Source organism: Leuresthes tenuis, unplaced genomic scaffold (genome assembly GCF_036924035.1).
Source record: "Leuresthes tenuis unplaced genomic scaffold, fLeuTen1.0.hap1 SCAF_1, whole genome shotgun sequence".
Lineage (NCBI taxonomy): Eukaryota > Metazoa > Chordata > Actinopteri > Atheriniformes > Atherinopsidae > Leuresthes > Leuresthes tenuis.
Genome location: NW_027325355.1, coordinates 15,618,050 through 15,634,094, shown reverse-complemented (window position 1 = coordinate 15,634,094; position 16,045 = coordinate 15,618,050). Strand labels below are relative to the sequence as shown.

Sequence of the window (16,045 nt, the reverse complement as noted above, 5' to 3'; positions counted from 1 at the left end):
TGGTGTCCAGGCACCTAGACACCTAGCTTGAGCCAATTGGAGTATCCATATCTTGCCTACATGGTACAATAGCCAAAATTTCAAAGGATCTGGCCTCTTCCTCCAGCTGCAAACAGTCGAATTAATGGCTCACATCAGACATTGGATTATAATATCAAAACTTTAGTATGTCATCTGTGACAGATTGTAACATTTTAACTCATGGTAAATAACAAATAAAGTTTTTCTAATTGTTTTTTTTTTTTTGAGTGACCTTGTATGTCTTTACATCTTTCTTTGCGGGGCAGATCTACCCAGACGAAGGCCACTTCCTGTCAAGACGCAGCCGAATTCAGCTGACTCATTCCCTAATTGGATATTTCAGAGGATGTCTTCTTGATGCGACGTTGCCACTCGACCAGCGGGACGACGAGTGAGAGGGAACAGGGTTAATTGTGTGTGTTTCTGAGCGTATGTGCCCCCGGTAGGCCGAGTATGTGTGTTTGTGTTTTATACCTGTAGCACAAAGTTTAATGGACAGAACAAGCTTCTCCGTAACATATCAGACTAGTTTCTATAGGTCTTCACCTCGGCTCCCACTGCTCAGCAGCAGCTTTTCTATCCCAGTATCGTGAGGCACTGAGTGAGAATTTCACGGCCAGCTGCTTCACGTTTGGTTAATTTGCAAATTCAACAAAATGTGTTTTGTACCTGCCTTAGCAGAAGCCAGTCATAAATTATTTCTGGTGCTGAGTCGCTGTAAAAACCTGCTTAAAAATTAAATACTCTATTGAAGACCAACTGAAATTTGAGGGAAAAAATAGAAAAATATATATATATATGTGTATATATACATATATATGTTTATGTATGTATACAAACACGTATACAAAATGTCAAGTTGCGACCACAACTTCACCACCTCCTGGCCACACTTTCATTTTTAAGATCGCACAGCATGAAACCGATAGATGGTTGTCCATTGTGTAGTTCCAGCAAATAAAGGTATAACTGTAATTCTAAAGAAGTTGGGACACTGTGTAAAAAATAAATAAAAACAATGCAATGATTTGCAGATCTAATGAACCGATATTTTATTGACAGTAGAACATAGAGAGTATATCAAATGCATCCCCACATATTGTATTGGGTATAAAAGAGCACCTTAGAGAGGCAGAGTCTCTCGGTAAGTAAAGATGGGCAGAGGTTCAACAATTGACAGAAAATTGCGTCTACAAATTGTGGAGCAATTTTAGATGATGTTCCTCATTTTGAAAAGATTTTGAACATTCCATCATGTACAGTACATAATCTCATCAGAAAATTCAGAGAATTTGGAGACATCCCGATGAAGTGACGCTGGAAATCTGGACTAGAGACAAGAGAGACCACCTGGATTGTTATCAGGGACTGAAGAGGACTGAATTTGATTTCAGTCGGACTTGAATGACTTGAATGCGAAATAAGTTAAGTGAAAAAGAAAAGAAAGAAAGAAAAGAAAAAAAAGAAGACAGTGCAGTGACCTGTGCAGTTGGTGATATCAATCATTCATTCATTTATTGACGTTTCAATCATTCGAACACAGCTTACTTATTGTGGCTGTGTACCGCCAGTTGTGTGATTATTGTTCAGACTGTTGGATGGATTATATTACATGACTTTTTTTCTCTCTTGAACAAAAAAAATGAGTAATCATGTTTGAATGCAGCTAATTGCAGTCCTGATGCCTTTAAGTTAAGATTGTTGATCAAATTTGCAGGAAACATGGCTGAAAGTGAACATTACTATTTATTTTTTTAACAATCTGTGAAACTGCCTATCGATTTTTGTTTTGTTTGTGCTTAGAAGTAAAAGAATATATATATATATATATATATATATATACATATATATCTTTTTTTTTTTTTACAAGCCAACAGTTTTCATCACAAGCCCTTTCTCTAGATGTTACATGTCCGACGCAGATTACAGCGTTTTGGCTCGTTAGTGGAACTTCTGAAAACGGCGTCGTTGAACTCCAAAGCTACCAGGCAGAAAATCTAACTGTCATGGAGAAAGAAAGACATGGTATAACTCTACATTTCCTTGGGGATAAACTTGCAGGCTGTTTGTCACGTCAGTCTTGTATTTCCTTGTGAGGCAGCTCAGCAGGTTTACTGATTTCTCCAGCTTGTACACAGCAGTACTGCATAACAAATGTTGACATCATAGTATTTTTTATTTTTTTAGTTTCTTTGCAATCTGTCCTCTTATCAGTATCAGTGTTTATTTGAATATTTATTTATCAGTTTAACAGTTGATATTTCTCATTTTTCACCTTTTTTTTTTGGGTGGGGGGTTTCCTTCACCGGATAACTATCTAATATGTAAATTCTGCTGTCATGTAAAAATAGTTACTTTTTTGGAATAGTTGCTGGCTTTTGTGTCGTTTTTTTTTTTTTTTGGTCACTTAATGTTCTGTATTTGGTGAATGGTTTTCGTTATCTTATTTCCTGTTGTTCTGGTGCAACTTTTTGCAACGGAGTTTGTGCATTTCCAGCTGCTTTTAGTATTTTTAGGTTTTTGGGAAATACTTGCTCGGTCAAAGCATTAGATATAAAGCCCTGCAATAAAAGGCATCATAAGTGTTATGGCAACACAGCGCCTGAGTGCACTTCTCACTTTGATTATGGTTCCAGGAGCGAGTCCTGCAATTACTGTCGGCCTCAGGCAAGTGCCATTAATCAGAGGGATGAGTGTCCTCGGCAACGAGCGCTTAGTGTCTGGAGTTTCATCTCCACGCCGCCGTCAATACACAAGAACTAAAACTCCAGTAAACAGCACGGCTCTGCAGCTGTAGGGATGAACTATGGTTATAATAACGACAGAGCATGGCAAGCAGGTGGTTGCCATAACAACTGCCTCAGCAGCCCAGCATGCGGCCACTCTAATAATTCACTTAAAGATGAAACGTGGAGCGCTTTGCGTCGTGGAGTGAGCAGCTGCTGATGCAACATCCTCAAAGCCATATGTACCTGCTTCTCACGAGTGTCAGCAGCTTATTTTTCCTGCTGCCCCCCTTCCCCTCCTCTCTCTTCTCTGTGCTTTGTAACATTGAGTCCAGTTCAGAGAAAACTGTGTGCGAGGTGTGGGTTTGTACTTGACTTTGTTCTGGGTGGAAACGTTGTGGATTTTGGATGAATGAAGACAAACCTGTTGTACTTTTTTGCCGTTTTATTATTAAAGATCGATGACGGAGCCATGTTCAGGCTGTGAGTCTGGCTTTGTTTGACACAAGAGCACCAGTGTGCTCTGGTCAGGATTAAACTCGCCTTCTAGAATGCTCTTCAGACTTCAGACTCTGTTGTTACCATCAGTATTTCCAATCTTATCATTCATTTCCCAGGTTTCAGCCCTCATCTTCATCAATTCCTGATCCCAGTCAAATAGTCAAAAAACATGAACTCTTATCATGTTCAATAAATAATACACAAGAAGTGCCTTAGATACTTTATCTAATGCAACCCTATCACACTACTATACAAAGGCTATCCTACATATTAATGATACTATACTAAATATAATACTACTTTATGATCTGGGTTCATAATTACAAAAGGGAAATATATTGATGTAACAGGCTGCTTGCACTCACCCTCCTGTTCGCATATCTATCCACACAGATCACAGTTAGAGTTAAAATGTGGGACAGAATTATCTTATTTCTTCCATTAAAGGTTAATCTGGTGTATCTTGTGCTAAAGGAGTGTCACGGTTTGCTGAGGAGCAGACCCAAATGCAGACAGTGAAAGGAGCGAGGCGCCGCAGGCAGACGGTCTTGAAGCTTTGATGATGAGGAAACAAACTGAAAAAAAGAAAAAAATCCACTGAGAAAACGCAGGTAACATGAAACGGACCAACAAGAAGCACGAAAAGGATTCGGCAAAGAAACAAGCGAAAACCGAGGGACTATATTTAGAGGGAACTCATTACAAAATGAGCGGCGGGTCTGGTAATCAGGAACGGAAAGCAGGTGTGACTCAGGAAGGGAGGTAAAGCGCAACAGAATAAATAAGGGCGTCATTTTACAAAATAAAACAGGAAGCAGACAGAAAATAGGAAACAAAAACACAAAAATCCAGGGGTCATGATCTTAAAAAAGGGATGTCCACATCCGGTCCTCAAGGGCCGCTGTCCTACAGGTTTCAGATGTTTCCCTGCTTCAACACACCTGATTCAGATCAATGCATCATCCGGCTTGTGCAGAACTTAACAATCTTTGGAAGAGATCCATCTCAACTGAATCAACTGTAACATCTAAAACCTGCAGGACAGCGGCCCTCGACGACCGACCTTGGACATCCCTGTCTTGAAAGAAGCACTGGAGCTCCTTTTCTTAGCACTTGGAGAGCAGCTCTTTAAAGGGATTTTATCACGGCTGCCACTTAGATACCTCCGGGTCGTTTAACTCAGTTCGGAAGGCTCCCAAGCAAAATAGACTATTCGACCAGACCATCTGTGTGAAATTAGTTTTTTTTTCCCACCAAGAAAATTCAAGCAACCACAATGTCTCGAAACTTGGTGAATAATTCGATCCATCCGTTGGCCTTGCTTGTCTCCAAAAGCTTGATCGATCCTCTGTATCAACCAAAAAAGACTAAAAACACTTTCAAATTGTGACTGCTTACTTTAAAATACAGCTGAAAACAAAGCCGAGTTATGGTCAGTAGTTTTCAGTTCCCTGTCATGTTGCTTATTAGATGTATACAGCCAGCTTCTGTAACATCAAGCTTTCTTTTTTGCCTTCACGGTCCATTGTTCCTGCCTGCTTTTTTATGATGAGGATCCAACATATTGTCCATCGCTACACACAGTCTGTGGTTCAGGCTGAAGGAAGTTTTATTGTCACTGTAGGTTCATAACAAAATTCATGAGAGTGCTTCAGCTGTAGAAAAAATGATGATCTTAAATGAGTCGCACTCGCTTAGTTTATGCTTCTGCGTGGCGAGAATGCGTTGCGCTGCAATTCACCATGGCGCTAGGGGGGTGTGGCTGTGTGTTCGTGTGGTTTCAGGGGTTATTACGTTCTGAGCGGACCAATCACAGCCCTTACGGTCCGCGTCAACACGACGCGTAGTTAGAATTTTTTGGAGGTGTATGTCAGGCTACGGCGTGGGGGTCCATGTTGACGGCGTAGCTACGTCAACTTGACGCAGAAGCATAAACTAGGCTTATCTTGATGAATGTCGATCAAACGTTTTCGCATTGTTTGTTGTAGTTTATGCTTCTCCGTCACTTCTCTGTCGACCCCTACGCCGTAGCCTGACATACACCTCCAAAAAATCCTAACTACGCATCGCGTTGACGCCGACCGTAAGGGCTGTGATTGGTCCGCTCAGAACGTAATTTCCGGCAGTTGCTTTTTTTTTCAAGTGCATTTGTTCATCCAGGTCCCTCAATGGGTGAACCAGTGTTGTAAATTCACCCGTTCCCAGCCTCGCCCGGTCGTACAGACCTCCTCCGCACACGTCTTCTCTGTTGCCTGCGCTTTAACATTTACAATATTAGCATTTGTTCTTCAGTATTGATAAGCTCCAACTGCAAATACAGCTGCTCCACCTCGGTTGCCATTGTTTACTGTTGTTAACTGTGACCGGATGAAAAAGCAAGGATTCGGCTATAACCCCTGAAACCACACAAAACACACAGCCACACCCCCCTAGCGGCATGGTGAATTGCAGAGCAACGCGTTCCCTCCACGCAGAACTTTGAATGCTCAATGACGGCGTCTCGTCTACGACTTCGACGTTACGGAGAAGCATAAACACATCTCGTGACTGCTAACACTGGAAAAAGGACCTAATCAACTCACGTGACAAATCCAGATTGCAGCCACAGGAAAACTGCCAGAGCCAAAACATTACCTCACTACCAACCACAGGCTTGTCTGGATTGCTGTTGTGCATGTTGAAAAATATTTTGCCATAGGTTAATCCAAATTTGATTCTCTTATTTTATTCTTATGCTCAGAAACTCTTTCAGTTGTCTCTTTCTCAAAAATTACTAACACCAGATGTTCTCAATAATGTCTTTGTTGCTTCTTTGATAGTTCAAACAGCTGAATTGTGGAGCCTTTATGCTAAATATCCTCCACTCATTCTTACTTTATCCATCTGTTGCATGACAAATCTACAGTTTAAGTGCTTTTTCTATTAATATAAGCTTCTTTTAATTTCCTTTTGTCATACTGAGAGGGTGTGTTTGGGTGGAAGGGTTAAAGCCCGGCAGATAAGATTTAAGCTTCAACATCATGTTGAGAGAACAGAAAGTAACAGTAAAACTTACTGAACAGTGGCAGCACCACAGTACAGAAAAGAACATTTATCTTTGTCTCTGTCCTCCATGACCTTTTTAAATCCCCTGTCCACACTGCCGAGACTCTGCGCGAACTGAGCCATAATTACATCAAAGCAATTACAGAGCCAATATGAAGGCCTCATCCACTGAGGGAAGGGAGGAAACATGGCAGCAGAAACTTCAGAAACAGAAACTTAAGACCTGGAAACAAGTTTGTCTCCAGGGGTTCTGCAGCAAATCTATCAAGCAGAAAAGAGCCATCTACTGTAGCAGAGAAGAAACCTTGCTTCGTCATCTCCAACTGCAAGTTTTACTTTGTTTTTATAAAATCAAATCGAATAGAAATGGTATAGACTCATTCACAGTTCCTCAAACATTAGGTTTCTATCATAGTGGTAAATTGAGGCCTTGGTGGCTGTGACAGATGCACCAGCAGTGCTTTTGCAGTAATAATTAGGTGTGTGGTAATTGCACTCATTTGTATGGCTGGAATAATGTTCTATAAAACAAATAAGTGCGATTATTCATTCTTTCAAAGATTGCCTAGGGTTTCGGTTCTCCTCATCACAAAACCACACTGCCATCTTGTGGTGGACAACCCACAAGTCAACTGGAATTTTCCTAATTTCTGGAAAATAATTATTGCTTCATTATAATTGTTTGGCTCTTGCTTATTACATTTCTTTTTGTTGGTTCTTGGAAAGCAGGAGAGCATTTCTTTGTCCAAAAAGGAGCTGTAACTTGGCTTCATATCCATGCTCATGCTGTTCTCTGGGCTTGTTTATGAGATTCACATGACCACAGATGACCATAATAAAAGCCTGCGATATGAGATAGTCTACCTAGAGGCAATCATTTTTTTTGCAGTTGCAATTAAACTCCAGTGTTATGCGACCTTAGAGCTTCCACACTAATTTAGATTTTCAAAAATGCTGTCCTGTCCAGTCAAATAAATTAGCATTTTCCATCATTTTAAATTGACTGCTGGATTACAGCGTTAACTTTGAAAAATAATTAATTACAGAGAGGATCATTGGACAGTTATGAATTAAATTTTTCCTTCTCAAATCTGTAACCAGTGACTAAAGAAAGCGTTTCAGTAATGATTCAGACGAGTGCTGTAGGTGTAAACAGCTTTATTAGAAAAGAAGACTGACACAAGCTCTCACTTTTAGAGTCATTTTTCAATAAAAACCAAACACCATGGGATAGAGCTCAGAGAAACTGCCACACCGAGGTGTTTATTAGTAGTCTACATACCACTCATTAAACTGTACAACACTCAGAAGGCCTCTGGAGGAGACTTGCATCATGACGTCAAAGTAGTTTCTCCATATCCAGTTTTTAATATTCCTCTCCTTCTTCATCCTCCTCGAAGGAGTCCAGGCCAACCTCCTCGTAATCCTTTTCCAGAGCGGCCATGTCTTCTCTGGCCTCTGAGAACTCTCCCTCCTCCATTCCTTCGCCAACGTACCAGTGGACAAACGCCCTCTTTGCGTACATCAGGTCGAACTTGTGGTCAAGGCGAGCCCAGGCCTCGGCGATGGCAGTGGTGTTGCTCAGCATGCACACCGCCCTCTGCACCTTGGCCAGGTCTCCTCCAGGAACCACTGTAGGAGGCTGGTAGTTGATGCCCACCTTGAAGCCAGTGGGACACCAGTCCACAAATTGGATGCTGCGCTTTGTTTTGATGTTGCCGATGGCCACGTTGACGTCTTTGGGGACCACGTCACCACGATACAGGAGGCAGCAGGCCATGTACTTACCATGACGAGGGTCACATTTCACCATCTGATTGGCTGGCTCAAAGCACGAGTTGGTTATTTCTGCTACTGTAAGCTGCTCATGATACGCCTTCTCTGCCGAGATAACTGGGGCATAGGTGGCAAGAGGGAAGTGGATACGGGGGTAAGGCACCAAATTGGTCTGGAACTCTGTCAGATCTACATTCAATGCTCCATCAAATCGCAAGGAGGCAGTGATGGAGGAGACGATCTGACTGATTAGGCGATTCAGGTTGGTGTAAGACGGACGCTCGATGTCCAAGTTCCTGCGGCAGATGTCGTAGATGGCCTCATTGTCCACCATGAAGGCGCAGTCGGAGTGCTCCAAGGTGGTGTGGGTGGTCAGGATGGAGTTGTAGGGCTCCACCACAGCTGTGGACACCTGAGGAGCTGGGTAGATGGCAAACTCCAACTTGGACTTCTTGCCGAAGTCTACTGAAAGGCGCTCCATAAGCAGAGAGGTGAAACCAGATCCGGTTCCACCTCCAAAGGAGTGGAAGACCAGGAAACCTTGAAGCCCTGTGCACTGGTCAGACTGGACAAGAAATGTATAATTTACAATTCAAGACTGCTGCCAGAACAAAAAAAACAACTTTAACCTAAGTTCTGATTGGTAGTAAGAGTTTAAAACAATAATTACAGGAGATATTACTCCACACTCTAGAGCAACAACTTGTTAGATGATTTTCTTTGAGTCCTCTGTACGCAGACTCTTGTCGTAGCTCATCTTACCAGTTTACGGATCCTGTCGAGAACAGAGTCGATGTGCTCCTTTCCGACGGTGTAGTGGCCTCTGGCGTAGTTGTTGGCAGCATCCTCTTTTCCAGAGATGAGCTGCTCAGGGTGGAAAAGCTGGCGGTAGGTTCCGGTTCGGACCTCATCTGAAGGACCAAGATGAGTTCACAGCAAGTTAATACAGTTCAAGGGAACCCATTTCCTCGTTTTCAAAAGTAGGGATCAAAATTTTGAAAGTCCTCTAGAAGGTAATGCGAACAAAGCCGGTTAGAATTGTGAGGGAGTATACATGAAGCTGATAGGTCAATCTGAGGAGAACATTACTGCTCAACTCTGTAAAACTTTATCACAGCAGAAACTTATGGTTCTGGTACATTTGTGTCATGCAATGTCTTGGTAGTAGAATACACAGAAATTGCCTACAGCCACCAGAGGTTGCTTGAAAAGAACTCAATCACTCGAACTGAGCTCTTGAGAGGCGACTGCATCCGATTGGTTCATTTAAACCACAATTGGTCGAACGACCGATAAACTTGGGAGAGAATATAAACCCAATTAACTGATAAAGCTTGAATTCAAGATGCATTCAATGTTACGGCACAAATTGTTTTGGCAGTACTTGTTAACGTCAGCTGACTTAACTTTTACAGCTTTATAGTTTTATAGACTTCAGGGCGACTTTCTCTGTTGAATCCTGTGAAATTTAAATACAGCTCAAACCGACAGCCAATTTCTTTGCCCACCAGAGAGCATCGGATTTAATTTGGAATCAACTTTGTCTCCACCTGCCCTACATTCACTCACTTTCAGCTCCGCGTTTGGTTTCCATGACCACCAGTGGGAAATTTCTGCCTCTTAAACTGATAAACGCTCCACTATGCTCAATAGTTTGCTATTCTACTGTTTAGCGCTTCGAAGGCAGCGTATCATAGAATTTATTTTCTTAAATAAAAGATGCTTTCTTGGGCAGTTGTTTAACAACTACATTTTCTAAAACTCTACAAAGTTTTAGGATAGATGGGACAATTGATTTTCCATCATTTTTGTCCAGTTTGGGCTGCGATGAGAACATTTATATAAAAAAAAAAAATTTAAAAAGTAGTTCCTTGGGAATTTCGTGAAAGGTGCCACAGACTTTTAGAAGAAATCCAGCTTTTGTTTTCACATAAAAACAACTTATTGTCCCTTTAAGCATGGAGTCCGTTTACCAGAAAAAGCTGGTTTAACTCAGGAATTCCATAGCTAAAACAACAGCTCCCCTCCCGCCTTCACCTGCTGTTGACTTAGGCCTTTTGCTCCTAAGCGCGCCACATCACTGGTGGAAATGTTGTAGACTAAACTGTGACACGATGTCTTGCCGCAAAAAAAAAAAAAAAAAAAAAACTGAAGAAATTCCTCACCAATGACAGTGGGCTCCAGGTCCACAAAGATGGCTCTGGGGACGTACTTCCCATTGCCGGTTTCACTAAAAAAGGTGGTGAAGGAGTCGTCATAGCCTCCAGAGGGCTTGCTCGTGGGCATGTGGCCGTCAGGCTGAATGCCGTGCTCCAGGCAGTACAGCTCCCAGCATGTGTTGCCCATCTGGACACCAGCCTGACCAACATGGATAGAAATACACTCACGCTGTGGAAGAAAAAGAAAAGATATTATATACACCGAATCCACGACAACTTATAGGCGTTTTAAGAGACTTAAGTCACCAATTACCATCTGGAAAACGACAAAACATGTCCACTGCACAGATCGGTGCACAATATTCAGACCAAACTAGTCAAAACTCGCCAAAAAATTACAGCCGAGCACTCAGACACTAAGTGGATTCAACATCTGCGCCACAAACAGGTTTCTTTCTCTTCAAATGTCAGCCTGCGCCGCCAAACAACTTCTTCAGCCATCCTTGCAAAAAGGATGTGACACATCAAATCAGGCGTCGCCATCTAAAAACAAGCCAGCAGTTTAGAATCGCAGACCCATCAGAGCTCCTGCAGGGGCCAAAGTGCGCCCACACCCTGCTCAAGTATTTCTAACTGGTTGTAAAGATGTGAGGTGGGGGGTGGGGATGTGCATGCATGATGAGGACAGAAACAAGTTTGTTCTCATCATTTGAAGGGAAAGTTTGGCTGGAGGGTTTTTTTAAAATGGGTTCAGTGTCCCTAGTGGCGTTTGTGCAAAAGGAGATAAGAGACCAGGAAGCAGAGGACATTTTTCAAAACACGAACCGCTGTCAATAAGACAGAATAACCTAATCATTTCTGCTCCTCCGTTTGGTGCCCACAACAGTTCGTCCATTGGGACAGAAACACGAGAACCGATACGTCACGTGTTCCCTGTCAAAATACTCTCCATACCTGTTACACGAAACAAAACCGTGTGATATTTATAAACCCAATGTTTAGGAGGCGACTTGGAGGGAAAACAGACTGCCATCTGGTGCCAACCGCGGCCTCTGACCTCATTTCAAAAGGGACACGAGCCAACTGAATATTGAGGTTGCGAAATTCCTGTGACATGTCAGCCTCACTTTGAGTCAGACATGTTTCTTTTCATTCTGACTCTGAAAAAAACCCACAAACTTGGTTAAAGGCTCGCGATAAGGACAGAAGCGGTGTCTCAGAGACAGGGGGGGCTGCCTAATATGGTGATCACAGGCCAGCTATTTTGAGTGAGGCGTCACTCACTCAACCCAGAGCTTTACTTTTACCCCACTAACCAGTTTGGACTCCAGGAATGCGGCTTAAGCCGCAGCATGTTCGAGAGAGAGAGAGAGCTCAGAAAATAAGAACCTCCAACAGCGTTTCTCTGCAGAACACAAAGTTTAACATGAGCCGTGTTCTGAGGCGGGAAGGTTGTCACAGCCACTGGGCTGCATGTGAGGAACGTGGGTGTGCCGCCAGTTTGGATGTTGCAACATGCCACACTGACTCAGTCTGTGAGATTTATGCTTCCAGGCAAACAGGAGAAGAGGGGGGGAGGGGCACCAGTGATCATCTGCTTCCTGTATCTGACTTAAACGAGGGCAGCTTTGACGTCTGGGGTCGCCGCGCTGGAGAGCAGACACTGTGGAGCATTGTGTGAAAAAGTCACAGTAAACAACTAGGAGATGACTGAGATGGAAAATCTGCGGTGATTTTTTTTTACTTTATTTTTTTTTTCCCTCCAAAGTTTGCTGCCACACAAGGAGCCTAAAGTGACGGAAGGACTGGCGCAGTAAAACCTCATCTTACTACCACAAGAGGCTAAATATAAGTCGATCCAACAGTGCAGTTTAAGCTGGAAAACTAGTTTTTTTCCTTGTGGTTAAAGCCACAAAAGAAAAAGAAAAAAAAAATCCCTGCACTCCCCCTCCCGGTCTTTCTGAACCATGTGAGCGACCCTTCAAATATTACGACACTGCGTGCAAAGTCAGGAGAGGAAGGCCCTGAATTTCTGCGTTTCTTTCTGAAAAAAGTTGACCAAAAAATTTAAAAAAAAAAAAAACTCAAAAGCTGTTAAAAGTAGCGTCCTGGCGAGCTGCTGCGTAAAAAGCACACGAGCCGCTCCTGGAAGCCACATCAGCATTCCTGAGAAGATGGAGGGTTCAGCAGTTGTCATATGGAAACAGTTAACCTTTCCTGGAAGCGTGTTTCCACCGTTCAAACAAGCCCAAAGCTCTCCGTGGCAGTCAGATGCGGCCCGAGGCCCCAACTGCAGGCAGCAGCCAAGGCGCGCAGCAAAAACTGGGAACCAAGCGCGAAAGCAGGAAGCTGGGGCACATTTCAGACTTTCAGCGTGTTAAAACACCCAAATTGAGCTGAACTTTAGTAGCAGTTGAGGAACGACAGCGGAAACTGTCCGCAAACACCAAAACGCACGCGAATACTCACCATTCTGATGCTTTAGATTGTCCTTCGTGGAGTGGGGAAAAGAAAGTTCAAAGCTGATAGTACTCACAGTGCACCTATAATGAGATCTCTGTGAGTGAAGTCCGGACACAGTGTGACGCACGCATTCTTATAGCTACAACCGGGGAGGGAGGCGGAGGCAGGAGGCGGAGACAGCGGCAGCTGCGTTCAAATGTGGTCTCTTTCCTCTCTGGGGAAACCAGATTTCCTGCATTCAAAGGGAAATGACCCCTCCCCCCCAGCATGGAGACGGCATGATCTTTCCGAATAGAAATAAACGGCATCAACAATCACTCCTATGTTCAGTAGGGGTTCGTGTTTAGATATGTTATAAAACACACCTTTAACAATCTTTAACGACATCTCTTATTGAAATATAAACTGTGTTTTGCAACTTGTGAAGAAACTGCGGTGGGATTGCTGAAACTTCCCGTCCCGATCGTCTCTTAACTAACTACTGAGAAGTTTTAAACAGACTTCTCTTGATCAGAGATCGACAAGCCACGTTGGAAAGAAAAAAAAAAAGAAGAATAAAACGAGTTAAAATAAGGGAGACACGGGGAGTGTCGTCACGCCTCCAATTCCACCAATCAGCGATGAGATAGCGGTTATGAATGATCATTTCGGTGTTTGACCACTTTCTGCTCCATCTCACGTAGTGAGAAAGTAATATTTTTGTCCAACACCAAACTCTGTTTAGTACGTGTACAATTGCAAATACAATAATTTAAACTGTAGCTGGTTAGGCAGAATGTGACGCATTTTCCCTGCTTATTTCAAACCGCTGAACAATGGCCTGAAGTGGATTTGTTACGTATGTCTTTAAAGCAGTGTTTTTCAACTCCGGTCCTCGGAGTTTCCCCCCTGTACCACACCTGATTCAAATGAATGGCTCCTTATCAGGTCACTGCAGATCTTGATGACGAGCTGATCATTTGAATCAGGTGTGATGGAGGGGGGGAAACATCAAAAACATGCAGGGCAGTGGGTCCCGAGGACCAGAGAGCGATGTGCCTGGTGATGTTTTTAAAGAAAAGCATCTGATGAGGTTTTAAAGAAGGCCAAGTCCTTAAATCAGTGACATCTGCCATGTTACACTGAGCAGATCCTACAAATCACTGCAGAAGTTGGGAGACCAGGGATCCAGTGATGTTCCCAATGTAGGTTACAGGAGCATATTTAAACACTCAATGTTACCAAAGTTTGTTTTGTAGACTGGAAAACCATAGTGTGTTTGAGTTATGGTAAGTCAGAGTCATACATTGTTCTTGATTGTACTTTTATTCTAATACATGTATTTTTCAGGCATATTCTATGGTTTTTTCTTCATTTCTTCAAGTGTTGCAACTCTCCCCAGCAGAGGGGAGGTTGTAACAAAGGAACACCATGTATTTGACATTAGAACACAAGGTCTGTGATATTTGTGCAGGGTCTTAAATAGATGTAATTTGTCATAAACAAATGTGGGTATTTTAGATAAAATTTTGAGAATTATAGTTTTAAAAAATTTGTTGAGTTACAGATGCTGAAGCAAAAAGTGTGACAGCCGTAGGTGGTTTCCCCTACTTCAAGTCCAACAAAAGAGAAAACTCATTTTGTTGCCATAGACAACAATAAAACAGTGGCTCTGTGCACGGATTGCGAACTTTGCCATCAAATGCAACAGAAAGCAGTTGTTGTTTTTTTAAAAAGGCTTCGAAGAAAAGCAGGAAGGTGAGGAAAATAGGCTCCATCGTGTAGGATTAATCACAGGGTAACATGATTTAAAAGATTTTTTTTAAAAAGACAAGAAGAAAAAGTAGAGTGATTCACTGGGACATTTAGTATCCTGAAAGGAAATTGTGGCCTATGAGCAAAAGGATCTTTCACACTTCTTCTCTGTGCCTGCCTGTTTTAGTAAATGCAGCTCATGTCCTGTGTTTTGGCCAATGTGAAATGGCATTGCAGTTTAAAAACACTAGATGGAGCCCTCATCATTTTAGATCTTTCATCCCTCTCTTTCCAGCCCCTCTGGGTGTAATTTCCAGCTTTGTTCAACCGGTTTCACATTATTTTCTGTAAAACTAGCTGTACTGATATGTACACAAAGAACCATCTAAGCCCTGAAATTAAGGGGTCCGGTTTGCTGTGTTTAACATTGTTATAGAAAAGTTCTGAAACCCTATTCGGAAAAAGTTTGGATGGTTTGAAACACACAAATTCCTCCATTTATTTGGGCTTTCATTTCTTTCTCCACAGTGTGAATCTACAATGTTTCATGTTCTTTTTTTCCCCTCTAATCAACTTAATTTGATTTGTGAACATCCGTCCATTCCTGCATTTCAGGCCTGCTGCAACACAGCCTAAAGAAGGTGGGATGGTAAACTTTTCCCACCTTGAAATGTCGGAATTCCTTCACGCAACACTTGAAAGATGCTCCGACACAGATCTTTAGGTGGTATTTTGTCAAACTCGCAACAGTACAGGGTTGTCATGTTTCCAAAATTCGATCGAATCGTGTTGTTGAAATCTCGGTGAACTTTTCGGCATCAACGCTGCCATCACAGACGTGAGAATGAGTAATTCTAAGGCCACAGAATACAACACCATCCAATCAGAGCCTGGCTCTTGGACTTGTTGCAGATTAGTCTGAATTCGTCTTTGGTCTCGAGTTCACAGTGTCCACTTCTTTAGAAAAGAAAGATCTTGAATAGTGGATGGATGACCACAATTCACGTTTCTACGGTCCATCCCAGATGCCTCTGAGTTTAGAGACGTCGACCTAGCCTCTGGGCATAGGATTGACATAGGGTTTCTTAGGTTTGCCACAATGTTCACCTCCCATTGTGAATATATCGGGTGTTGATGAATGGCTCCAGATGCAGCGCCGTTTGAGGCATCAGAAATCAAGGGTTAGTCTTCAAATTAATGCAAAGACTTCTTCCAGACTGCTCAGTTTAATGATATTCTACACTGTAGAGGGAGAAATACCTTTCAACCTTTGATAAAGGAACATTGTTTTCAAAGAGCTCAGTTATGTTCTCACACATTTGTTGTCAAACTGGAGGTCTTCTGCCCATCTTTGGTCCTTTAAGAATCACAATCAGTCTTCTATTGAAACCACTTTTTTGACATTATTTTTTCCCCTCTCACCTCACTAGCAGCCCTAGATTCTCCATATTTTTTTTGGAGAATGTGTTTCAGGCCTGAAATGCAGAAATTGATGTAGATTAACAAATTAAAAAATAAACTTGACGAGACGACACAAACGTTGGGTTTAAAATGTCTGTGAGGAAATAAAAGGTTCTCTTAAATACCATTCAAACTTTTTCTGATGTTGGGGTTTTGCTC

The 16,045-nt window shown here is 42.4% G+C and overlaps 2 protein-coding genes across 3 annotated transcripts in view; one reads left to right on the top strand and one right to left on the bottom strand.

The window, feature by feature from the left end:
- LOC140299862 (inactive dipeptidyl peptidase 10-like) overlaps positions 1-3,220 on the top strand; it is a 90,334-nt gene extending 87,114 nt beyond the window's left edge. For both annotated transcript variants that reach the window (XM_072379756.1, XM_072379757.1), the window contains exon 27: positions 288-3,220. In XM_072379756.1, the coding sequence (XP_072235857.1) occupies positions 288-416 (129 nt within the window). In that variant the 3' untranslated portion in view covers positions 417-3,220. The remainder of the gene's footprint in view (positions 1-287) is intronic.
- Positions 3,221-7,434: 4,214 nt separating this feature from the next.
- On the bottom strand, positions 7,435-12,814 carry LOC140299696 (tubulin alpha-1C chain-like). The gene is made up of 4 exons (XM_072379755.1): positions 12,698-12,814; positions 10,235-10,457; positions 8,832-8,980; positions 7,435-8,634 (listed from the first exon to the last, which is right to left on the bottom strand). The coding sequence occupies exons 1-4, from the start codon at positions 12,698-12,700 to the stop codon at positions 7,660-7,662; spliced, it is 1,350 nt and encodes a 449-aa protein (XP_072235856.1). The 5' UTR covers positions 12,701-12,814; the 3' UTR covers positions 7,435-7,659.
- Between the last annotated feature and the right edge of the window lie 3,231 nt (positions 12,815-16,045).

Coding starts and splice junctions, on each gene's coding strand:
- LOC140299696 (XM_072379755.1), bottom strand. Junction 8,981..10,234: donor CCTGGAGCCCACTGTCATTG/GTGAGGAATTTC, acceptor TTGGTCCTTCAG/ATGAGGTCCGAACCGGAACC. Junction 8,635..8,831: donor TCGACAGGATCCGTAAACTG/GTAAGATGAGCT, acceptor TTTCTTGTCCAG/TCTGACCAGTGCACAGGGCT.